Source organism: Oryx dammah, unplaced genomic scaffold, assembly GCF_014754425.2.
Source record: "Oryx dammah isolate SB20612 unplaced genomic scaffold, SCBI_Odam_1.1 HiC_scaffold_25, whole genome shotgun sequence".
Taxonomy (NCBI): domain Eukaryota; kingdom Metazoa; phylum Chordata; class Mammalia; order Artiodactyla; family Bovidae; genus Oryx; species Oryx dammah.
In genome coordinates this window covers 72,832,396-72,858,729 of record NW_024070209.1, presented here as the reverse complement: position 1 = coordinate 72,858,729, position 26,334 = coordinate 72,832,396, and the positions used below count along the sequence as shown (strand labels likewise).

Genomic DNA, 26,334 nt, shown 5'->3' with positions numbered 1-26,334 from the left:
GTCTAGTCAAGGGTATGGTTTTCCCAGTAGTCGTGTATGGATGTGAGAGTTGGACTGTGAAGAAAGCTGAGCGCTGAAGAATTGATGCTTTTGAACTGTGGTGTTGGAGAAGACTCTTGAGAGTCCCTTGGACTGCAAGGAGGTCCAACAGTCCATCCTAAAGGAGATCCTGGGTGTTCATTGGAAGGACTGATGCTAAAGCTGAAACGCCAAGACTTTGGCCACCTCATGCAAAGAGATGACTCATTGGAAAAGACTCTAATGCTGGGAGAGACTGGCGGCAGGAGGAGAAGGGGATGACAGAGGATGAGACAGCTGGATGGCATCACCGACTCGACGGACTTGAGTTTGGGTAAACTCTGGGAGTTGGTGATGGACAGGGAGGCCTGGCGAGCTGTGATTCATGGGGTTGCAGAGTCGGACACGACTGAGCAACTGAACTGATCCAAGTCCTTTACTCAAGACCTTTATTCAAGTACTTTTTAAATTGGTTACGTTTTGGAATTTATTTAATATGATTTGTAAATATTTTCTCCCATTCTGTGGGCTGTCTTCTGTTGATTATGCCCTTTGATTCACAAGTTTTTAATTTTTAATGAAACCCAATTTATCTTTTTTCACCTGTGCTTTTGGCATCATATCCAAGAAATCATTGTCAAATCCAAATATGATTTTTCTTGTTTTCTTTAAAGACTTTTAGCTAAGTCTTTCATCCATTTGAGTTAGTTTTTATGTATAATGTAGAGGAAGGGTCTGATTTTATTTTCTTGCACATGGATATCAAAATTTCCCAACATTTACTGAAAGACTGCCCTTTTCTCATTGATTTGTCTTGGCACCATTATAAAAAATTACTTGACCATGTATTTGAAGGTTCATTTCTGGGTTCTCTATTCCATTCGCTTCCATTTCTGTCATTATGACAATACCACTGTATCTTTGTAGTATGGGTTTCCTTTTACGTTTTGAAATACATTAACTCTTTATGGCTCATGTTAAGTTCTCTGCCTGGCACTCTCTGTAGTACCCAAATTTAGCCAGGACCCAGGAACAACTGTGCAATCAGGTACAGGGGAAGGGGAAACAAGCAGCTGAGTCATTCAATATGGTGTCTGGTTTCTTTGGAAAAGAAAAGGCACAGTCACTAGAGTAAAACTGTATGCCTTTATTCAACATAAAATGAGTCATTAAGATAAAATACAGTTTGTCCATGTGCAGAAACATTATTATACATTCAATCCTGAAGGTAGTTTTATACGACCAATAAGAGGAACAGTCTAAAAGTAGGAAGAATAAAGACAAGAGTGAGAAGGAGCTAAAAGGCAGAGCTTTATCTGTCAAAGTGCTAAGGCCTATGCGTACAAAAATTTTAAAGGAAGACCAACTAAGGTCATTTCTTCCATTCTGATTTCTCTTGGTGCTGGTGAAAGTCTTAGGGTATGATGTAATGAATCACAGAATTAATATGGGTTAAAAAAAAATAGGTCATAGCGCTTATGGTTAAGTTTTTAATTTCTAGAGTTTCATTTATCATGTACTCTAGATCTTTCATGGGTTCTAAAAATTTCATAACAAACTTTCTAATAACAAACTTGCTCTTCAATAAGATTATCATCAAACTGTCGGGTCCTTTTCAGTGCAGATTCTGTCTCTGTATACAATGAACAGGAAACCAATTTTGAGACTGTAAGAGTTTCATTATTTTAAAGCTTGTTCAAAATGGTTACATGTGGATTCAGCTGGGTTCCTTTCAAACCACTATGCCTGAAAACCTAAAATGAAAACAATGGCTGAAATGGAGTTCAAGTCCAACTCCAGTGTTTCTAAGCTCTGAAAACATTAGACACTTTTTTTTAAGAATTGACCCAAGAAATATAAGATTTTACATACCACACTTCCCATAGGAAGAACATAGACTGTGTGTATACTAATAGTTCTAAAGTATCTCCAGGTATTTTAATAGCATTTAGTGCATTCCTTATTGGGCTAATCTGAATATTAAATATTTACAAAGAGGATCCAAGTGCTCTAGTTGGTTTAATATAGAATTTGTTTGAGCCAATGTCTGCATCATTTAGCCACAGGTGCACAACCTTAAATGCTGAGCAGTGGCCAAAGCTGTCCCTAGATAATATAGTTCAATAGAAAACTATCACTTAGCCCACAAAATACCTCACATCAAATTCCATGTTCCACTCATGGCAATTCATTATATTATAGGAATCCAAAACCTTAAAAAAAAAGTTTCAGTAAAAGGATAAAAATAATTTTGAGTTTTAATCTATCTTAAATCCAATCTTGGATTTATCTTTCTTCTTCCCTAGGCACTCACTAAGCTTTGCAGCCAAGATGAAAATCAGGATTTTCCCTTCTTTTGAGCTTGAAGAACCAGGAAAGCTAAATTTGCAGTTATTCTTCATGAGTGCTGGTTATCTAGTCACAGCCCACCTCAACAGCTGATCAGCTCTCTCTTCCAAGTTTAGTCTGTGACAAGGAAATGTTTGTAGGCATGCCCGTTTTAGGTTAAGACTGAGAGATACACAGTGGTACAGAGATTCCTTAGCTTATACAGTCCTTATAAAAGGAACCCAATCTTCTGTTTAAGGTCATTACGTATACGGAAAACACAGGGTATCCACCCTCTTACTTCCTGGACAGACTTGAGACTGGATTACATGGTGGAATACATCTAATACCTTTTTGACTGAAAGGTGAACATGGATATTTTGGAATACAGAAATTCAAGCTGCAAACCCATAATCCAGGTAAAGAAAGTTCAAAAATAAGCACTGAGAAAATAAATTTATCCTTTTAAAATCTTTCTACTGGAAAGTCATAAAGAATTAGGATTTAGGCCACTTTATAGGACAAGTGTCCTGCTGATGCCTCTCTTAATTCAAGTTCTGTGTAGAAAGGAGGTGGGAAAAAGTCAATTCTACAATACTAGAATGAAAAGAACATTAATTTTATCCATAATGGAGGGGGAAAGGGGATGAAAATATCTTTTTAAGTTTTAAATGAATACACTTCCTTCTCACCAGTTTACAAGATGGAAATCAAGCTTTTATTTCCTTTAGCTTGAGTTTGACAGGAAAGCTGCTTTATTCACCAAACTGTTAAAAAAGTGTTAGTTGGAAATAAGATGGAAGTATCTTTACTGACATACTGAACAGAATGACTTTCTTAATCTTGGTCTTACCAAGAGATTTCTTGAAATTTCTATTAATCTCTAGATCTTCAAATGATAGTGGTCAAAAGGTGGTCAATTTTATCAACCTGGCTCACTTCCACACTGAATTTTCATGCAGGGGCAATGCCCCTTTTCTTTCTTCCTGTTTTGCCACTGTGCTTTGCTTAGTGCCTCAAAGACCTCTATTTCATAGTTCATTTACTCTTATTAAATTTCTAATGTATCTTGGGAAATAGCATGTATTACTCCTTGAGCTCTGAACTAGACACATGCTAAATGGTTACTCCTTTAGGAAAGCCTCTTACATGACTGCTTTTACCTTTGCTCATTTAGCACAGTGCTTCACACAAGGCTGTTCAAAAGATATTCGAACATCATGATTTATGTACAGAAACAACTAGAAAACACTGTGAACTTTGATTTGTGGAGACCACTCTTGGTCAACTAGTGTTAAAAAGCAATGAACACAGGTTTCTAAGACTCTGTGATGTAAATAAAGGAAAGCTGGGGATCCAATTTGAAGCTGTGTTCTGGTGTACTGCTTTCTCAATCAACTTGTCCTTGAGGTCCTATGTCACTACCTGAATATGAATTTTACTTTCCGTGAGGTAGGTAGGAATAACACCAAGTATGCATTAGAAATTGGGGGTGGGGGGGTGCATGGCGCATTTTTATAAATGGTTATCATGAATTGGTTCACACACTTTGAAATATTTCACCTTCATTCTTATCTACCAAATATGGGAATTATGAGGAGGCACATGTTCCCTGAGGATTTTTTTCCTTTAGAAATACTGTTTTTTCAGCAAAGATTTAGTGCTGTTCTCTTAGGCGTCTATTTTCAACGTTTGGGCAACCGTATGTATGAGTTTTCAATTTTTTAAAAATAAGGCTATTAGGAAAACAATCTTGGGACTTCCCTGGTGGTCCACTGGTTAAGACTCTGCACCCAGAATGCAGGGAGCATGCGCTTTATCCCTGGTCAGGAAGATAAGTATACCCAAAGTGGCATACTCCTTTAAGTATTTTATGTATCCTAATTTCCAAAAATTGCAATTTTCCCCCACAGCAATTATGGGGAGAACTAGTGAACTACAATTAAGTGTTTCATAGGTCATTAAGATATATTCTTCAAACTCTGACCTTACTTCCTTTCAGGTCACCAATAAAGCTATATATTATTCATTTTTAAAGAATGGGCTATATATCTTTATTTCCAACGACTGACTAGGTATCCTTCTGCTCCCCAGTCATATCCTAGAACTAAATATTTACAATCTCAAAATGACTTCTGGAGAGCACGACTCCAGGTTACCTCTAGGTATGTGGTTAACCTCTCCTCTAACATTTGGCTCAGTCCTCATTTCCATAAACATATTTCTTGGCATTAGGAAGAGCAACATTCAAGTTTTCTTAGCACTTCTATCTCCAGATCAATTGGAAAAGACATAAAACTGGCTATGAAATTCACTTCTCAAAGAAGGAACACAGAAAGAATGATTTCTATTATCTTCACGAGATTATTTCTTTATGTAAACCCTATGGCCTGAAGGTGGTGGCAGAGGAGGTTAATGAATTAACCACTGTAAAAAAAAGAAAAACCTACTTCCCTCCCTTACAGGTATTTCCTTATCATTCTTTGTCTTAGAAGCAGACTACATTAAAAAAGAACGCACTTTCCCAGCAGGAAGTGGTTAGGAGAGAAAACAAATTTAAGGGTGAAAGCACAGACAGATTGGGAGAACATAATGTTTTTACTAGAGTTCTGAAAGAAATACACTACCCTGATTTATCACAAATTTCTCATTTTACTATCTTCTGTGCAATCTGTTGGTAATCTTCCAATAGTAGTATAAGGCAACAACTGAGGGCCCTCACCCACACCACTTTCACATGTATGTCAGACCTCAAGATGCATCAAAAACTCCAAGGTTGTTCATTTTCACTTTAATTATCTTTTACTTAATAATAAAATGAAAAATAAGAATATATGAATACATACAATCTATATACATATATTTATTGCAAATACTTAAAATTCTTATGTAAAATGATTTTTCTATACTTGTGAAAAAATATGTTTTTAAATGGTGTTGACACCAACTTCTCTGTACATACCCTCAATTCCAATGTTAACAATTCCTTTAAAAAGGCAAAAGACACAAAAGTTTAGCATTTACCAAACCAGTCTCTACAAACCTTTAAGCCAGAAGGAAAAAAAATAGCTCGTGGTAAATAAGTCAATATTCTTTTAAAATAAAAAATAAACTCCAAAACTTCCCCTTATTGCATTTTTTTTTTTTTTTTTTGGAAATAATCTGAGTGTCTTTGAGTAACTTTCTTTGAAATAATTTGTGCCTTAACAGTGAGGTCCTACATTAAACATACCTTATATGAGAAATTCAAAGTCTTCCACTGTCACTTTTTACATAGATATTAAAATATATATTACTTAAAATATATTACTGGAAAGCTATTTTTTAAAACTGATCTTTAATAGTTGTATCAAATGTAAAGCATTAAAAAAAATAAAGTAACCAAGAATCTATGAAGCTCTTACTTCAACTTTAGGAACTGTTTTACCTATTGTTCTCTTTCAATAGGTTATATAGGTATTGAAACACGGTAGGAAAGATCCCTGCTTATTACCATATTTCTGAGTGTCTCTTTGGACTATTCAATGAATTGAGCTGAAAGCTACCCTTGGCCAAGTTTTTTTTTTTCACTTAGCATATTGTTGTAATGAAATGGGGAGACTTCTCTCCTTGCTGTGAATTGAAATCCCTAGGTCACAGAGAAAACCCTAGTACTGCTTACTGACAGAGCTCTAAACACTGATGTCATAACCAGAGAAGACCCCCTCATTTTAACAAATAATTTCACCCAAGAGGCCTTCAGGACTCTTAGGTGAAGAAAGGCAGTAAGAAATCAGGATGGTAAGCTATCCGATTATGAATGAGTTTATGCCTTCACCTGGAAGGCAATACGGTCTTATTCGGGCTATTTATTTAAATTTGTGATATGTACACTGTGTGCCTTCCCAGCCCATATAAGTATCCCTCCCTGCTGCAAGAAAAATTTCCCATCTGCCAGGTCTAATTTTTAAAAAATGTTACACTGGGTACTACAGACAGCTTCAGTATCTTCAACATGGGTTATTATGTAGGGCAAACAACTTCAGGTTATTTGGCTTTTTAATAGGAGGAAGAATTTTAATAAAAAGTCTTAATGATTCAGGGAGCCTTCTCTACTAGACAACTTAGAATATTCATCAGTGAGACTGAGATGATAGATACATCATTAATGCCATCTCCCCAAGGTGACCCACCCACAGTGGAAGGTTATCTGAAGGCAAAGATACCCTGGAGGCATCAGCATCAGGCAGCATGCCTGACTAGTCACTGGAAATAGTGCAACTTAATACCACAAAAACAAGCTGAGCACTTATTAGACACATTCCAGACTGAACTGAAAGTAACTGAAAACCTAAGATTAAAAACTGCTTGAAAGGTACTGGGATATGATATTCTAGTAATTTAAAGGTTTTCTTGTTCCTACTGCTTCATTTTTGAAAGAGCCAGATTCTAATTTTTGTCCTTTCAGCTCAGTCAGCATTGGAAGATGACCTTCTACGTGACACCACTGTTTTGAAACAAACTGATAAACAGATTGCATTCAATTTTGTACCAATCTAACAATCTATTTTCTCATTTAGCCAAGATTGAGGCAGTGCACTTAGCTGACAATTACTATTTTATTAGCTGGGGATTATTTGTAAAGAGAATCTGGTGAATGGTACTGCTTAGGGCCTCTCTTCAAGGGCCTGGGTTAAGATGAATAGGCACGATATGGTTTGCTCTCTAAACGGACCTGAAAATCCCTGATGCCTTTCCTCCTTTCCTGGTTAGTCTGTCCATCCTTTGATGAAGAGAACCATGGAGGAGAGACTCTATGATAGGAAAGGCGTGAAGAAAAAAAATCATTTTGAAAATCCAAATTGATCGTTCCAAGTTCACTGTAGGGTCAGTTCTGAAACAGTCAACCACTGCAGGCAGGCAGGCCGGCCATCCCTCAGTCCTGCCACTAAAGTGGGGAGTGAGAAAGCTGGGAATGGAGAGTTTTAACTATCAACAGGTCTTTTAAACAGTCCTTGGGATTACCCAGGGCACTGACAATTTGAGAACAGAACCATGGTTTTTGATTTCTACTGGTTACTGGCTGGAGAACTTGCTCCTTATCCCGGGATCCTTGCACATTTCTTATCTGTTAGCTATGTGTGTGCTGGAAGAAAAAGGGAAGTTAGAACATTAAATTGTCTTGGCCAAAATAGAACACAGATATTAATCCTCTATTTGCTTTGGACCATAAAAAACTCAGAAACAAACAAACAAAAAACAGAAGTAAATAGTTTCTTGTGGGGTCTGAAAGTATTAAGAGTGTATGTATAATTTGAGAGGTGAGGTAGGGAGGGGTGGGTAGTACAATGGGGGCAAAGCTAAGATTATTATTGTCTACTTTCCCCTATTTGGAATGTGACTTAATTAAGGAGTTTAAACTGTTATGCATTTTGTATATATGACATCCTGAATATTAAGCACGACGATGACTGTGCTAGGTGGCACTAACACATGTCCTTTACACACATGAAATTCGGAGATTTGAAATCCATATGCAAACGATGCACACCGACAATCCCCAACTTTTTAATACCAAATTCTGGTAAATCGTAGATTTATTTTCATCTTCTTTAACCATGACCTAAACACATGTATTCACAAATCCTTCAATTACGAGAGACAGGATTCAACAAAAAGGAAACAAAAAAAAAAGAACAAACAAAAATTTGGAGCTGATTTCTCTTCCTTTCTAGATGTTCCCTTAGTCATTCACTAAAGCCCCTTTACATTAGAAACTTCTAACGTGTAGACAGCAATAATCCAAAACAGGGGACATGTCTTCTAAAATAGGAAAAAGTATCTGACTTTTACAGTGTGTATGCCACACATATATGTTCAAAGTAATATAATTAAGATGACTTCCATGCTCCTCAAATGCCTGGGAGGTCAAAACAGATATAACAACATGGGGCAAATGTGGTTTAATGAGTTTTTCTACCTGTAGATATAGCTGACTGTAGAACATTAGGTAACAAGTTGGAGAGAAGAAGAGGAGAGAGGGGCTACTTTGTTTCTAGTGTTAAAATTGTCTTCCAAAGTTCCTTAAATTCAGTTCAACAATTTCTGCACCTTAACTCTGCTTACCCAACAAAACACCCTATCACTGACACTTCTCTGTTAATTTTCTACTAGTATTTCAAACTTGTTTGTAAGCTCCCATGAATGACTAAATCTTCAGAGATTATTGCTGGAATCACTGCCCTGCACAGGGGATGGTGACCTGAGGGGTCTAGTGAGGCAACTCTTTCATAGTTCACACTCTCTTCAGGGCAAGAAGTGGGAGTAGGGAATGGCAGGGATTCACAAACCACAAGCAGAGTGCCTGGCAACAGGACTAGCCTGTGGAAACCAAGAACCAATGCAGAACTTTCAGAGTCAGAAACACTACCCATGAAATTAATGCCTTACCAAAAATAAGAACTGGAGCAGGTTGCACCTAGGTAAAGGGACTGAGTAAACCCTCAATCTAAATTCTGCAAAGGCTGAAGAATCTATGTAAAGCTTGCAGTCAGACTGTCAAGACATAATCAACATGAACAGCCATTTCCTCAGACCATTCCTCCACTCCTTCCTTTCCCTAGCCTCTTAGGAAAGGGCAGAAGGGAAACTGCTGCCTTTTGCCACGTGTGGCATTAAACTTTTCAGTCACATGAAGTGGAACAGCAATCTGAAGTCAAAGTAATACATCATTACCTAAACACCTGGAAAAATGTTAAAACGAGATGTGACATATTTACATGATTTTGTAAGTGCAAACTTGTCACAAATTCACAAAGTCTTGCTTGACTTGGACTTACTATACAAGGTGCTCTTTCTCTAAAATGTAAGATCTGTACTCTGTGTTCCTGATTAACACTTGTCTCTTAAGACAACTGAAACTGAAACCTACTTGTTTATTTCTATGATTCCAAAAGAACGCAAAAACCACATCTGTCAACCCTTCCCCATTCTTGTCTCCTTTACAGAGAGCTCTCCTTCTGATCTCATTACCGAACAACAAGGCAGGAGACACAGAGTTTGGAGGGGCCGATGCAGTCGTCGTGGCAGAAGGCTCCACAGCCCTTGCACATGATCATGGCTTTCAACCGGCAGTAACACTTGGAAGGCGTGTCCTCTATGCTGCTCTCCTCAGGAAAGGCCTGAACAGGAATGGTCTGGCCGTGGCTGCCGGCATTCATGGCCTGGCTGGCAGGGATGGCTGTGACAGTCACTGAAAAGGACATGACATCACCAACATTGCTAGACACCTGACTACAGTCGGGCATCCCCGGGACAGAGGAGTTGTGGTCCATGTCCGACGAGGTGGAGACGTTGATCATGCCTCTGTAGCTTGGCCCGATCTGTGTAGGGCTCCCGTACAGCTTTGGGGTTTGCAGTGGTGGGAGGAGGAGAGACTGATGGGTAGGACTGTCTGCAGGCAGAGGAAGAGACGTAGAATTGAAAAGCTCTGGGCTGCTCCGCATGGTCTTACCTCTCACTGCATGAGCCATCTGCTTCTGCGCTGCCTGAATAAAATCTCTGGCTAGGGTCTTCTCGTCAAAGGTTTGGCCTCGAGTGAACAGGTAATTCTCCTTACTTAAAGGGGTTTGCTCAGGCACTGGTGTCTCTGCCTTCACATTCTTTTTAGCTGAACAGTCACTGGTGGACAGGGTTTCTCTACTGTGGGGTCCTGAACTCGCATCACACTTGCCAGAACTCTGAGAAGCCTGTGGCTCCTCCTTCACCAGGACAGATTCTTGCTCATCACCAGTACTTTCCTCGTCAGTATCATCTTCCTTCCCGCTGCTACTATCTCCTGCTGCATTCTTACAGTCTGTGTATCCCATTTTCAAGGCCTCAGTGGGGCTACTCAGACAAAATCGGTCTTCGGGGTTCAAAGAATGGGTCCTCCTAAAGCTCTCTGAACCCCGGCCATAGGTGGAAATATTAAGTAAGTAGTGACCTGCCATCGCAGGCTTGGATGTCCTTCTGCCAGCAAAACCCAGCATGAACCTCTGGCTTGTGGAAATGTCCTCTAACGGGAAACCTGAGTGAGTAAAGTTGAACTGTGAGGGCTGCACAAATGAGAGAATGTTCTGCCTCCGAACCCTCTGGCTGAGAGTCTGAAGACAAATCTGATCTTGGGTGGCCTTACTGAGTCCTTCTTGGTACTGGTGTGTGTCAATGCCAGAGTCCCTTAGATCCTTACCTGAAAAGAGCTGCAGGGGTCTTGGAACCTGGGGGAGCTGCTTACTTTGCAAAGTTTTACCCAGGTGCTGTGCAGCTGGATGGGACTGTCTCTCGTGAACTTCCTCTCTGGTGCTGTTCTCTGTCACGCTGGTACCTACGAGTGCTCCTACCCCCTTCTCCTCTTTTGTAGTGAGTGGAACAGTTTTCATTTCAACTTTGGTGAGAGGTTTAGGCAGAATTTGCTCCATGGGAACATCTTTGCCCTGCAGCAGCTGAGTTACCAAAGGATTATTAGCAGGGATATTAGAGCTTGGCCTTGAAATGGGTCCATTCATATGTGAAGAAGTTCCCGGAGTTTTAAGGCTAGGAGCTGCTGGCAAAGTGCTCAAGGATGGAGCTGATCCGGTAGGCGCTGTGGTTACGCTGACCTGGGGTACAGGGAGCTTCTCTAAAGTGGCTGTTGTTAACAGAGATGTTAAAGGGGAGGCAGTTGTATCCACTGAAACGCTAGCACGTATCTCTGCTGAAGCCAGAGGATTTGGGGCATTCTTACTAGAACCCGCTTTAGGCTCCACTGCGCCAGCAGCTGCAAAATGAACAGGCGAGGCACCTGTGATCAGAGCAGGATCTGCTGGAGCTGGAGGTGCTTTCTCCTGCCTACTGTTCCTGGGCGCTTGGGGCTGGCTAAGAGAGGCCACCGTGCCTGTTGCCCTGGGGGGATTTAGTTTTTCATTACTTAATTTTCCTAAAGCTGGCGGGAGTGCATGAATGTGGGCTGGTGAGGGGACACCTGCACATGCTCCGCCGACGGCAGATGCGGGAGGCACTGAGGGGGTTTGCTGTAGTTGTGCTCCAGGGCCACTATGAGGCTGTGGCTGGCCTGCGGTCCTGGTCTCAGACTGGGGCTGAGTGTCTGGCCCAGTGGGTAAAAGCTCTCTCGGACCTCCCCTGCTTCCAGTTCCTGCCAGTTCCAGTGCGGGGCCCTTGCCAGGCTCACTGACTCTGTCTGAGTCAGGATCCCCTCCTCTAGCAGTTCTCCTTTCACCTCCCTCCCCTGGACCCTGTCCACCGCCTGGGCCAGGTCCTGGAATGGTCCCTCCAACCGAGGCGGCAGCAGCGGCTGCGGCGGCGGCGGCGGCAGCTGCCCTCTGTGCTTTGACAAGCTGGGCTTTTGCTTTGATGTCTGCAAGGGTTCTGGCTCCTGTTCTGTTAGGACTAGTGATGGAGATTGGAAAACGAGCCCTGGGAGAGACCTGCGATGTAGGAAACGGCATGGGAGAGATTCTGGAGACCGGGATCTGAAAGAATTAAGGGGAAAAAAAAACAACAGAGCTTAGCTTTCTTTTGTAAGAGTAACAAAACTTCATTAACACAAATTCTCAGGATAGGGTGAACGCTATCACAAGGACGGGAGACCAATCCATGGAGACAGCCACACAGGTCCATCTCTAGGGTCTTTTACCTCCTCTACTGGTGCCAAAGGCTCTCCTCCGTTGACATTCACTCCCACTCAGTCACAAAGCTCTTTTCTCAACACAATTCTGTCTTAATGTCACTACTACTCGCAACAGCTGATCATTTAAGATACAGACCTTTCTATGATATCTGTATTTTAAAATGTGCGTAATAGCAAGAAAAGAGAAACAGAATAAAATAAAAATAAAGTAGCACACTATTGTTGCTGTTTAGTCACGAAGTCATGTCCACCTCTTTGCAACCCCATGGACTGTAGCCCACCAGGCTCCTCTGTCCATGGGATTTCCCAGGCAAGAATACTGGAATAGGTCACCATTTTCTTCTCCAGGGGGGTCTTCCCAATCCCAGGATCAAACCTGTGTCCCCTGCATTGGCAGGAGGATTCTTTACCACTGAGCCACCTGGGAAGCCTGTCTTTTATTTCTTGGCTTTACTACGAGGTCCAGGGAAAATTTCTTGTTCTCTTTTACACACTCACACATGGACAGCTAAGCATACAGACTGAATTATCTCAAAGTACAGAGGCCTCTGGATAGCGCCAGAAGAAAGACAATGTGTAACCCACCCCACCCACCCAAGAGGGAGTACGTACATATTGTCTACACTATGAACCGAAGTCATTCTCACTGCCTGCTGGCATTATATTTATTTGTGGAGCTTTAAAAAAATATATGTGCTCTAAGTACTATCCTTAAAATTAAAAATTAGAACTCCCAGAGAAAAAATGCATTTCTAGAAACCTTGTGAGGAGATTCTGAATGCATCATTAGGTCTGAAACCACTGATTTTCATATCATAAAATATATTTGAAAAGACTCTGACTTCTGTTCAAAACAATACTTTGAAATCTATTGGAATGCATCAGGATGCACCAATCTTAACCCTAATAGTTGGTAAAGTTAGAAATATAAAATAATGGTTACAGATGTTCTAGGACATTTAACTAAAAAAATTAAGCCACTGAGCCCAAAGATAGTGCATCTTTCTGGAACTCCTTAATTGAGAATAATAAAGTCACTAAGGATTTTGCATTACTGGCAATACTCATTTCTGAAAAGGTCAACAGTCCTGAAAAACTCTCTCTCTTTCAGAAGTTAGACCTATGGGATTGTATAACACTTGTCATAAAGCCCACATATTTCTCATCTTGAGATATACTGAACCTCTATCTCAAATTTAAATCTATTTTACATCCAACTGCACAGAGTATTTCAGAAGCTGCCCAGAGTAAAGTTGTTATTACCCTTTAGTAATACCATCTGGAACAGACAATTAACAGGGAGAAAAAACAGATGAAACTAGAAAATTAAAAACAAGAAGTAAAAAGCACAGTTGTTTAGAGGAATCATATATAGGATTAGGAACAAACCATCTTACATCAGAATAACCTTGAGAATAACAAGATATTCAGCACAATAAATGATATCTATCATAATGACTGAAAATCATCAATAACATGTTGATGAAATAAGGATAATCCTTCAAAGTGGTTAAAATAAAAAATTTTAATGCTTAGAAATAATTTCAGTTATTTATGTAACTAGTCCTATTATCTGTTTATGTAGAATAAATGAGATGTAATACTTTTTTTTTTAAATTATGAAAACCACACAAGGTTTCTAGGCATTGATAACAACTGCAACAACTTAACTTACTGAGAAGCCCTCTCTCCTTGTATAGAAAAGGAATTAGATTCTTTCTGTTATAACTGTATACTGAATGGAAAATATACAATGTATGTCTGAGTTTTCTATCTCTGTCTGCAGCTGTATATATATGTATATATTTTATATTATATATATATGTAAGATAGATATATGTACATATATTATTTTATATAATAAGAGATTGATAATAAAATTCAAATTTTGTTTTTCTACTTAAGTTTTGTTTAAAAGATTTGTTCTAAATTACATTAAGCTTTGTCTCAGAAAGAGGGATTTGGATAAGGTCTAAGGTAAGAGAATTATAATACTAAAGTCACTTCTGCTAGAAAGCTTTGAAATGAGGCAGGAGAGAAAAAAAAAAGAAAGTTAAGTAACATAAATTTGGTCACAAAAGATTTAAGTTTTCAGTGCAGAGCCTCTTTGGATTAGCAGAAAGATGTGGAAACAGTAATGATGGTTCTTACCCAGTGTCATTTATATAAAGTAAAACCTAAACTGTAACTCAGCTCTCAGGTCTAGAGATAAGATAAGCTTCAAAGAAAGGTTTCTCATATTTTTAAAGAAGAATAATGAGTATTATAAAATGAAAATCTCCAGCAAAGCATGAGAGTGTATCCTAATGGTAGAAAAATATCAAAAAAAGGAAAAGGAAAAAGGAGATTCCTGAGTGCTGAAACTACAAAATTTAAAATTAAGAACAGCATCGTATTAGTAAAAAGAAGCAAAATGGAGAAGAGTCTCATAGTGCATGAAACAGGTCAAGTACTTCTAACGGAGTATTTCAAGGGTTATTTCCAGTAGGACTTCGGTTCACCTAAGTTAAATTTAAAAAGGGAAAAACGTATTTCTATTTGGCTTATTTTTTAACTTATATTCCAATGTGAATGAATAATACCCAGTGCTGGAGTTCGTGCAGACACAATAATACTAATAAATACTATTAATAAAAAACATCAAGTCAATAGATATGATTAATGAAATGAATGAACTGAAAACTGATGTTAGGCACAAGACCAAGTACACACGAAGATAGTGACACTGCTATAGAAATTTAAAAGATCTTGATACACAGCAATATATGGCTAAAGCACAAGTTAATCACATATCCAAAGCAGTAGAGCTTAGTAAGGCTATACCATCTTACTAAAATCCCTCAAGTGAGGGAGATTCATGGCAGCCACACACATTTCCTATAAAAGGACAGAACTAAAAGGGAGTTCAGACCCTCAAAACATCTAATCAGTTATGGCAGGAAGAAAAGGGTCAAGGTACACTTAAACATCATGGCTCTTGATACAAAGATACATGATCTCTTACATCTATGATCTCCTCCTGTTTACTATTATACTTAACAGAATACATTCCATAATTGTCTTAAAATACAAGAGTAGCCAGCAGGGAGGGTGGGTGGAAGTGGATTACATTAGATTCTCAGATATTTGAATAAGTATTCAAATCCCAATAAAGATCTGTAAGGTTGCACTTCTAAATGCCTGTTTCTTAATAATTTTACTCATATATAACCATGGTTATATATTAAGAAACACCACATTAAGAAACATCACAAACACTTGAAATTTAGTAGGCAAAACCAAAAACTTGTTCAGACCATCTCTCTTCTTCAATTCTTCCTTTCTTACCTTGAGGGGTGGTACTCTCCGCACCTGGAACCTGTCCCCTCTACTGAGAAAGGGCTGTGGGGAGACCTGAAATGGCTGCTGGTGCTGGCGATGCTCAGTGACACGCGGCCTTTTCTCCCAGCTTGTCGGGGCCTCTTCTTGGGTGAGAGATTTCCTCTTGAGGCTTTCTGGGCTGTGATCAGCCAGAGTTGATGGAGGCTCTTTCATAGTTGTCTCCTGTGGACCTGGTTCTACTGTGGGCTTCATTACTGTTGTTTCTACCCCAGGACTCTTGGGTTTGCTCAGGGAAGTAACTAAAGCTTCCTGGCTTTCATTTTTATTATAATTTGAAGGTGTAGTGAGATGATTCTCTTTCTCAGATTCCTGTTCAGCAGAGGCAACTGGCTTTTGCTCCACAAGAGCCTCATCCTTTGGGCACTTGATGGGAGGAATGCTGCTAAGCTCATTTGTATTGGTAGCTGGGGAAAGAAGGGGCTCTGTGGAGTGTGGCTGCGTCTTATCTTGGCTTTCATGCTCTTCTTTTCTGACTGGTGATGGCATCTGCAGTACTTCTTCTTTAGATTCTAACTGGGGAATTACTGGGACTACACTGACAGGTGAGGCCTCTGAAGGAAGCGTAGATTTTGGTTGCTCAGCTGGGGTTTTCTTTACTTTGGGATCATTGGGTGAAGCTGTCAATTTCTTCGAATCTTCAAGACTCAGGCCAGAACTAAAAGGTGGAAGAAAAAAATACTGTAGTTGAGAAATCGCCTATGTTACTGAATATATTATGAGATAATGTATATGGCAATATCTGGAAGAACCTGTGGTACTTAGCCAGTAGTCTTTATATATTATCATCACTATTATTAATATTAGTGAAAGGTCTGGAGCTAGAGCACCTAGATTCAAATCCTGGCTCTGATACCTACTATCCATGTGATATTAAGCAAGTGAGTAGCCTCTCTGTCTCAGTTTCTTTAACAGTGTTGTTTTTTAGTCACTAAGTCATGTTCGACTCTTTGCAAACCCATGGACTGCAGCACGTCAGGCTTCCCCGTCCTTCACTATCTCCCAGAGTTTGCTCAAATTCATGTTCACTGAATTGGTCATGCTATCCAATGACCTCATTTCTTTAACAGTACACTGAGGCTAATCACAGTGTTGCTAGGATGAGCAACTAATGCACATAAAGTACTTAGAACAGTGTACCTAGGACATAATAAAACCTCAATGTAATGTTAATTATTATTATTACTTCTGCTTACAAAGGAGCTACGCTGTCTATAGGCATGCACCACAGACTTCCCACAGAGCAGTGAAAGAAGCCAAAGACTCATGTCCCATAGGATTGTGGGTTTGGACTGTAATCAGCTTGGACAGCAAGGAGATCAAACCAGTCTACCAGTCCATCCTAAAGGAAATCAGTCCTGAATATTCATTGGAAGGACTGATGCTGAAGCTGAAGCTCCAATACTTTGTCCACCTAATGCGAAGAACTGACTGACTCACTGGTAAAGCCCCTGATGCTGGGAAAGACTGAAGGCAGGGGGAGAAGGGGACAACAGAGGATGAGATGGTTGGATGGCATCACCGACGCAATGGACATGAGTTTGAGTAAGCTCCAGGAGTTGGTGATGGACAGGGAAGCATGGTGTGCTGCAGTCCATTGGACTGTAAAGAGTCAGACACGACTGAGTGACTGAACTGAACAGCTTTGTTCTGAAGTACCCATAGAAAGGCTGGCCCAAGAAATCTACGGAAACCAGAGGAGACAGTAGGAGAGTTGACGAATCTCTAGAGGTTGAAAATGAAAACTGAATTTTTGGAAAGTCTGTTTAAATTTTACTTGGTATAGCTCTAAAATTCTGAGGTTAAGTGGCCCCGAGTTATCCTGGGAAGGAAGGCCAAGTAGGACTTCCTGGCCAACAGGTAGACTACCCTGGAGGGTTCACAACAGATTTCCCCTAACGTCTCAGAACAATGTGCAAGTAAAAATATGACAGTCCTCTTTGGTGACTTCAAATCAGTCCTGTGCCCCTGAGACGGAATGGCTAAGGACACATTTGTGCAATAATCAAATGTAGTCCTTCCCAAAAAGCTAGCAGAAAGTAACAGCTAAAAACAGAAAGACCCAAGAATGGCTGTAACGCTTGGAATGAACAATATTTACAGAATAACTGCCACCTGTGATCATGGTCTAAATGTATTCACTTTGATTTCTGTAGAACAGCTCAAAGCTCACACCAAGAAGGTAAAAAAATCAGTGTACTGGGCTCTTCATTTCATTAAGAATCACTTCTGAAATGACCACAAAGGGGATAAGGACAGGGAGATAAGGAAAAGAGCTGTTTGTTCTCAAGCTATGATTATGGAGTATCCTTAAAAGTTGCCATTAGGTATACATAAGGAAGGAAGAGAAACTAACAGACAATTAAGACTCTGGGTATTCAATTCTATTTCAAACAATACAGCCCCATTGTCATCTATTAAGTGTCCCCATTAAGTTTTTTTTTTTTTCTGGGCGGTTGAGGGGGATGCTTCGTGGCTTGTGGGATCTTAGTTCCCCAACCAGGGCTTGAACCTGCGCCATCACAGTAAAAGTGCTGAGTGCTAACCACTGGACTGCTAGGGAATTCCTCCCATTAAGATTCTGTTAAGGAAAAAACAAGACTCAGACTACAGTGCCTTGAGAAAAGGGTCTGTATCTTGATTCAGCTCTGTGTATCTCCCAGAGTGTCTTTTAGAGAAGAAAGGCTGTTTAATTACATGTTGAATATTATGGCATGTATTATAGGATTCCTTAGTGATTCTGGATAAGTTATCCTTTTGTGGGATAACTGCCTACAGTGAAAAAAAAAGTATAGAACTTAAAAAGAAAGGACTCTAATTCAAGAAAATAAAATCTTTTTTTTAAGAAACCATACCATCTATAATGGCAATGTGTTACGAGTTCAAGATTAGGAGAAATCCAATTCTGTGTACCTAAGAATTATAAGAAGAAAAAAATTTTCTTGGTAAAAAATAATAGAAGAAAATTGCAGACTAGATTTCCTGGGAAAGTAGTTAGATGAAGTAACACATGACATATGTATAGAAATTAACATTTGGTTTACAAAATCTGTCTTGATATTACCTCTGACCATAGTAGCTTTCAAAGAATTGTTCTTTCCACGGCTCTACTTTTTTCTCCTTCTCAATCTCTTGTCGAATTCTCACCTGCATCTCCGGTGTAAACTCACCTACAATATACCAAAAAAGAGAGATGTTCAATAGGAATATGTTATTTGCAGCTTTCCACTACTGGCAAATCATGATAGAGTCATGAAGGAGTAATACTATCATGTGAAAGTAACAGAAATCTCCCCAAATTCCTCACTGTAAGGGAGAACTCCCTAAGTGCCATAAGTTGAAACATACACACTTGCATCCCACTCCATATAGTTTCCAGTACTCAGCTGAGTTTAAGTGGGCTTTTTCTCTGGATTTTCCTTTTATCACTCCCTTCCAGCTCCAAATATTCCCTATAGATTTTTTATAAACTTTTTTCTCCACTGGAAAAAAAAGTCATATGCTTTTGGTAAATAATGACACTGAACATTTTATTATTTAGGTTTTATTTAATGTGGGAGACGTGGGTTTGATCCCTGGGTTGGGAGGATCCCCTCAAGAAGGGAAAGGCTACCCACTCCAGTATTCTGGCCTGGAGAATTCCATGGACTGTGTAGTCCATGGGTCGCAGAGAGTTGGACACAACTGAGCGATTCGCTTTCACTTTCTCTGAGACAACTTGTATTTTAGTCCTTTTAGCTTTAACAGCATAATGAACAGCTATGGCCATCCTTAAAGACATTTTGAGGTTCCAGTGAAAAAGTAGGGAGCTATTTTTGGAGTTGTCAGTTTTCTAATTGTTCCAGAAACTGTATGAGTCTAGTGCCCTAGCAACAAGACACTCAATATGCCAAAGACTAGGCTGCTCTGAATATGCCATTTATTTTCGTATACTACCAACCACACCTCAATCCTTCCCACTCCATCAGTAGAGAACAATGAATGTGCTTGGTAGGCCATCTTAAAACCTGTGCCTGAGACAGGCTGCTGCTAAGTCACTTCAGTCGTGCTGTTTCCTATTAATTCTCTAATACCCAGGACATCAAAGAATAAGTGGAAAGAGTATATTTGAAGTATAAGACCTCTTAGGTCTTACAAGTGTAGGAAGAGGGGAAGGAAAAGTGTTAGAAGACATCTAATACTTATCACTGCTGCTGCTGCTAAGTCACTTCAGTCGTGTCTGACTCTGTCCAACTCCACAGACGGCAGCCCATCAGGCTCCCCCGTCCCTGGGATTCTCCAGGCAAGAACACTGGAGTGGGTTGCCATTTCCTTCTCGAATGCATGAAAGTGAAAAGTGAAAGTGAAGTCGCTCAGTCGTGTCCGACTCCTAGCGACCCCATGGACTGTAGCCTACCCGGCTCCTCCATCCATGGGATTTTCCAGGCAAGAGTACTGGAGTGGGGTGCCATTGCCTTCTCCGAATACTTATCACAGTCTTGGGCATATGAGTGGGAGAAGAGGGATTTAGCCATCAGAATCCACCCAGAACTTCTGCTTTTTGGTTGTGTCTACTGGGCTTAATAGAAAGAGGGATAAATAGTACTGAACTCTGTTCACATGTGTACAGTGTTCAAAGTTTTTGTTGCTCATAAAATATGATAGCATGTATAGGTATAGCAGTGACTGCTCATATTAAAAAAAAAAAAGTAACGTAATAATAGAGGTAGTGCTGTTGATAATACCTACTTTAAAAAGTTGGAGAGTAGGGAACATAAATCTAAATTATTCTTTAAAAAAAAAGTACTGATAATAGATATGTTTTAAAGTGCTCAAGTGATTTTGACTCTTTCAGAAAAATGGGGTCCCTGTTCATGGAAATCTTTAAGAGAAAGGTCAAAAGTAATCAGTAATTGATCCTTTCTACACACTTGTAGTGATCCCTTCTATAACAACTGTAATGAAAAATAAAGATATTAATTAGCTGGTCATTAGCTCCATCAGTGATCTGACAAAAAGTGAGCAATGAATAGCATTCCCAGTGCTCCCCTTATAACTGTATTTACTTTAAAGTTTCTCACACTTGTTTTCACAAAGCTATTCTTTGGCACAACTTCCCGTAATTTTCAAGTGTTATTCTGTATTCTATGTGTACTGACACAGTGACACACACAGTATTTGAAATAAAAATAATACAGTCACATTATAAAACTACAGTCATCAAAACAGTATGGTACTGGCACAAAAATAGAAACACAGATCAACAGAACAGGATAGAAAACCCAGAAACAAGCCCATGCTGTGCTATGCTTAGGTGCTTAGTCATAGCCAACTCTTGCAACCCCATAGACTGTAGCCCGCCAGGCTCCTGTGTCCACGGGATGCTCTAGGCAAGAATACTGGAGTGGGTTGCCATTTCCTTTTCCAAAGCTCATGTACCTATGGTCAATTAATCTATGACAAAGAAAGCAAGATTCCACAATGTTGGAAAGACAGTCTCTTCAACAAATGGTGCTGGGAGAACTTGACAGTTACATGTTATATGTGGAATTCAAAAAGAAATGATATAAATGAACTTATAGAACAGAAACAGATTCACAAACTTTGAGAACCAGCTTATGATTGCCAGGGGGAAGGGATAGTTAGGGACTCTGGGAAGGTCATGTACACTCCGCTATATTTAAAATGGATAACCAACAAGGACTTATTGTAGAGCATATGGAGCTCAATGTTATGTGGCAGACTGTATGAGAGGGGAGTTTGGGGGAGAATGGATACGTGTATATATATATAGCTGAATCCTTTCACTGTTCAGCTGAAACTAATACAACATTGTTTACCAGCTATAGCCCAAAACCAAATAAAAAGTTAAAAAAAAAAGTCAGTGGCTTTAATAATGGCTGAACATTAGAATCACTTGGGGAAAAAAATCAAACAAAAAACCCCCACTGAAGCTCAGGCAAAACAAAAATTGAGAGTGAGGCCCAGATTTCAGTATTAAAAAAAATACCACAAGTGAGTATAATGAGCAGCCAGGCTTAAGAACTGCTAATAGTGACTGATAATTACATGCTATGAAACACAGTCAATTACTCTTTTTATGCTTTATAATTTACCCTCTGTAAAACTGTTAGATCAGAATTAGAAACATGGCAAGCCAGTGACCACAGTTAGGAATTCTTGGTCATAATTTGTATTTATTAAAGCACTCTAGCTGCCACTAAACTGTACACCTCAAATGGGTGAATTTTATAGTACATAAAAGATTTCTCAAGAAAGTGGATTTTTTAAAAGTTCTTAATAAACTGTTAGTTTCATTGATATGGGGCAGGGAGAAAGAAGTTATCTCACTGTTTACCAAACCATGATTCGTAACACCATGAAATAACTCATTCTATATTCTGCTTATTAAAATTTCAACTACCAGGCATGAAGCTAGAAATAATGAAACAGAATCTTTAGAAATAGGGCCTAAAAATCTGTATATTTTCAGTGTCCCAGGTAACTTTAAAGCCTTGAAGAAACATCTTGCTGAACTGCATCTGGAGCCAAACTTGGTTATGTGCGCTAGATAAAAGTTTAGCAATGTATTTCACATAGAATAACTAGTTCTTCCCTATGAAATGTTCTGTCCTTTGCCTTCCCAAACTGGGCAAATACCTGCTGAAGCTCAGAGCTGTCAATATGCCCTCCCTCCCCATGCATACACATTCTAGGAGACACATAAAGTTGAACACTTACCTTCTGAAAGTCTTTCCTTCCAGCCTTGGGCTGCTGAAGTGAAGAACTCATTATTAAGGGCTGAGCCATTTAACTTCATCAGACCATCTGGACCAACCTGGGTCAAATAAGAAGCCACAGAAAGCTCAGGAAGAAAACCAAATGTTAACATGTGGAATTTGATGTTCCTGTCTTTTTTAGAAAAGACTGTGTGTTCATTAAATTTTACAGAAACAAGACTAAACCATACCACACTGATTATGGATACTTCTATTTTATAATGTAATACTGTTTTTTTCTTTCCTGTTTATCTCTTTCTTTCTCTCAATTCTATTCCCTATTGAGTAATTATACTTAAAGAATCTTCTGCAAATAAATACATATATAAGAGGATTTTTCTAAAAGGTTCATTGTTTTCTAAAAATGTGACAAATTACACACACTACTCTGAAACTTATTTTTCTCACATAATACAATATCAAAGTGTCTCAAATTTTTTTTTAGCTCCACTATAATAGCTGCAGATTATTTCATTGTTATGAATGTCCCTCAATTCATGTACTAATTTCCTAATCATAAACATACACTTTGTTTCCAGTGTTTTCCCATAATCAACAAAGCTGTAATAAGCTTTCCAATAAAGATGAATATACTAGTTCTTTTTATCTATGGGATAGGTTTTGAAAGCAAAGAAATATCTCTGTGTGTATATAACTAAAGACTGTTAGATTATTTTCTAAAAAGGCTAAAACAATTCACATTTCTACTAGAAATATATGAGCATATTCCTTATCTTGTGAACAAGAGATATTAACACACTATTTAACTTCTACCTATTAATGAGTTTGAAATGACAAAAATTTCCTTTATCCTGACTACTAGTTTTGTCTATCTTTCTGGTTGTTTACTGACTACTTAGATTTGCCATCTAGTGAAATGCTAATTCCTATCATCTGCTCATTATTCAGTAAGGCTCCTTATCTTTTATCTTGTGAGAATCTTTTGCACGTTTACTTTTGCACAGTAAAACAGCCACGTAATTTGAAGGTATTTCCTTCCATTTCTTTGTCTACTGACTTGATTTGTGATGTCAGGCCCAAAGGTTTTAAGATTCTTCTTTATATTTGCGATTTTATTAACCGCCGTTCTCTCAAAGGTAACATCTAGATTCCTATCAGAATCCCTAGGCATATTCTTCATTAATAAAATGATTTTTAAATTTATATGGAAAACTGAGAGGGGAACTGCCTTTCTAACTGCTAAACATACCACACAAAGTAACTGCAATCAAAACACTTATTACTAGCATTAGAGTGAACAAAGAAATAAGTGAAAGAGGAGAGTGCCTATAAATACATACTGCATGTAAGTAGTAGAATATATAGCAAAGATGGTAATTCAAACTGAGAGGAAAAGGATGATTATATAAACATGTAGTGCTAGAACAGCTGGCCATCTAGTCAGTAGAAAATAAAGCTGAACCACAATTTCAGAGCAATATAAAAAATATTCTTGATGGATTAATAGACTAAGTTTAAAGTCACAAAGTTTTGAAGAAAATTTAGGTAACTATTGGGACATCTTAGGGATTAAGGAACTCAACTCACTTTACTTTCTAAATCTATCTGGGCCAGGATGATATTCCTCTGGCTCTAGAGCACAAACTTTTTCTGTTAAAGGACAGATAGGTCATAAGGGCTACAAATAGGTCATATGGCCTCTGCTGCAACAGCTCAACTCTGTTGTAGCTATAGATAACATGCAGAAACTAACTGAAGTGGCTGAATACCAATAAAACTTTATTTACAAAAAAAGGCAGTGGACTGAAATTGGCCTGCATGCTAAAAAGCTTGCTGACTGCTGCTCTGTATTCTATGGATTTGGCAGAGGAGTAACTGACTTTCCTATGAGAACAAGTGACTCAACATCTCCTTGAATATTCCAGTGTTGAGCAAGTTAATTCAAAATAAGTCAGTCCATTCTACAGTTTAATAGCTCTGTTTTTTTAAACGTTATTTTAACTCCAAATTTGTTTCCTGGAGAAACAAAGTTTACCTCTTCCATAGACAGACCTTCAAATGTATCTGAAGAGAGGGGTTTTAATCCACACTCCTTCCTTATTCTTTCCTCTGGTCTAAATAATACTTTTCCTACTGTACATTGTTGGGTACTCCATACACTGAAATATGGTGCCCAATGTTTCATGCTAATAATAACCAGAATTTTGGATAAACTAAAAATTTCATCTGACAATGAGGCAGAATCACTAATACATTCACTAATAATTTCATTAATAAATTCCATACTCCCTATCCTCAGATTACTGTGCCTTCCTGCCACAGTAACTGAAAACGACAGTCAAGTAGCCTCCTATTAAGAATATACAACAGGACTGCACTCAACAGAAAGCTTATAAGTTCTAAGGTGCCTTTTAATTCCAAAACTGAACATAGCAAGATCCCCTCTAACAGAGGACAAGGACCATTAGTCATAAGACAGTTCGGAGGAACCCACAATAAAGTTCTACAGATAGACCCTCTCTATTAGGTCTTGTGTTATTAGCCCCAACCTACAAACCTGAGTCTTTAAAAATGATAAGAGTAATAACAGGCAAGAAGAGAAGTTCTTTAAAAACTCTCCCAAAACTTCAGTCTCCTTACTTGTTCTAACCAAGAACTGGGGATCCCAAAATCTGTAATTTCTCCAAGAAATGTTAAGGTAGGGAGAGCAATAGCTGGGAAGGATCCATTTTACTTCTTTGTCCCTACTGCTGGTAGTACACTGACTTATCTGACTCCCCAGAAATGGAATCTGACCTTTCATACGTGCTGCTGCTGCTAAGTCACTTCAGTCGTATCTGACTCTGTGCGACCCCATAGACAGTAGCCCACCAGGGTCCCCTGTCCCTGGGATTCTCCAGGCAAGAACACTGGAGTGTGCTAGTTCATAGTAATATAAAAACTGGTATCAATATAGTCTAGTTGAAAGATGATTTCCAGAATGAGAAAGATTTAGTTTTGACGTTATAGTCAAATAGCTATAATGATCTGTATAGCTTACTTATAATCTCTTACTACAAACTAGAGGACATATCTAGTTCTCTTACTATAATACAGGTAAAACAGATCTCTCTCATCCTGTTTTTAAATGATCAGAAAAAAGTGGAATGCCTTACAGATTGCTTAGAACATAGTACATACTTGGAAATAATCATTAATCTTTTAAAGAAACCACAGCATTGAAAAAACCTTACAAAATCATAATGAACCTTCTGCAGAGGAGAAAACAGAAGATCAAAAGGGAGAATGACTTGCTAGTCACTCCTCCTTCCTCGATGAACGCCTATGTCTTGGACCTATGCCTTATTCCTGACCATCTTAAATTTCTCTGGTCCCTGCCAAGATTCTTCCAAACCTTTAGTGTTTCTGCTAGGTACCATTTAGTTTTCTTAAGGAGTACAAACTATTTTGGATTTTGTTGTTGTTCAGTCACTAAGTCGTATCCAACTGTTTGTGAACCCATGGACTGCAGCACACCAGGCCTCCCTGTCCCTCACTATCTCCTGGAGTTTGCCCAAGTTCATGTCCATTGAATCACTGATTCTATCCAAACAACTCTTCTTCTGCCACCCTCTTCTCCTTTTGCCTTCAACCTTTCCCAGCATCAAGGTCTTTTTCAATGAGTGAGTTCTTCACATTAGGTGGCCAAAGTATTGGAGCTTCGGCTTCAGCATCAATCCTTCCACGAATATTCAGGATTGATTTCCTTTAGGATATCTAGTTTGATCTCCCTGCTGTCCAAGGGACTCTCGAAGAGTCTTCTCCAACACCACAGTTCAAAAGCATCAATTCTTTGGTGGTCAGCCTTCTTTAGGGTTCAACTCTCACATCCGTACGTAACTACTGGAAAAACAACAGCTTTGACTAGATAGACCTTTGTCAGCAAACTGATGTCTTTGCTTTTTAATACGCTAAGTTTGTCACATCTTTCCTTTCAAGAAGCAAACGTCTTCTAATTTCATGGCTACAGTCACCATCCATAGTAATTCTGAAGCCCAAGAAGAGAATATCTGCCATTGCTTCCATTTTTTCGCCTTCTATTTGCCATGAAGTGATGAGACCAGATGCCATGATCTTAAGTTTGTTTAATACTGAGTTTTAGGCCAGCTTTTTCAATCTCCTCTTTCACACTCATCAAGAGGTTCTTTAGTTCCTCTTTGCTTTCTGCCATTAGTGGTATTATCTGCATATGAGGTTGTTGGTATT

General features: G+C 39.0%; 1 protein-coding gene across 3 annotated transcripts in view; it reads right to left on the bottom strand.

Moving 5' to 3' along the window:
• Positions 1 to 1,145: 1,145 nt before the first annotated feature.
• The window catches only part of ASXL2 (ASXL transcriptional regulator 2), a 114,265-nt gene continuing 89,076 nt past the window's right edge, over positions 1,146 to 26,334 (bottom strand). Inside the window, exons 10-14 of one of the 3 annotated variants that reach the window (XM_040224477.1) lie at positions 22,091 to 22,187; positions 18,435 to 18,540; positions 15,320 to 16,028; positions 10,556 to 11,834; positions 1,146 to 9,778 (exon numbers count right to left, since the gene is read on the bottom strand). In XM_040224477.1, the coding sequence (XP_040080411.1) occupies positions 9,354 to 9,778; positions 10,556 to 11,834; positions 15,320 to 16,028; positions 18,435 to 18,540; positions 22,091 to 22,187 (2,616 nt within the window). In that variant the 3' untranslated portion in view covers positions 1,146 to 9,353. Of the gene's footprint in view, positions 11,835 to 15,319; positions 16,029 to 18,434; positions 18,541 to 22,090; positions 22,188 to 26,334 lie in introns of all 3 variants that reach the window. The other 2 variants (XM_040224474.1, XM_040224476.1) reach the window with 2 other exon arrangements.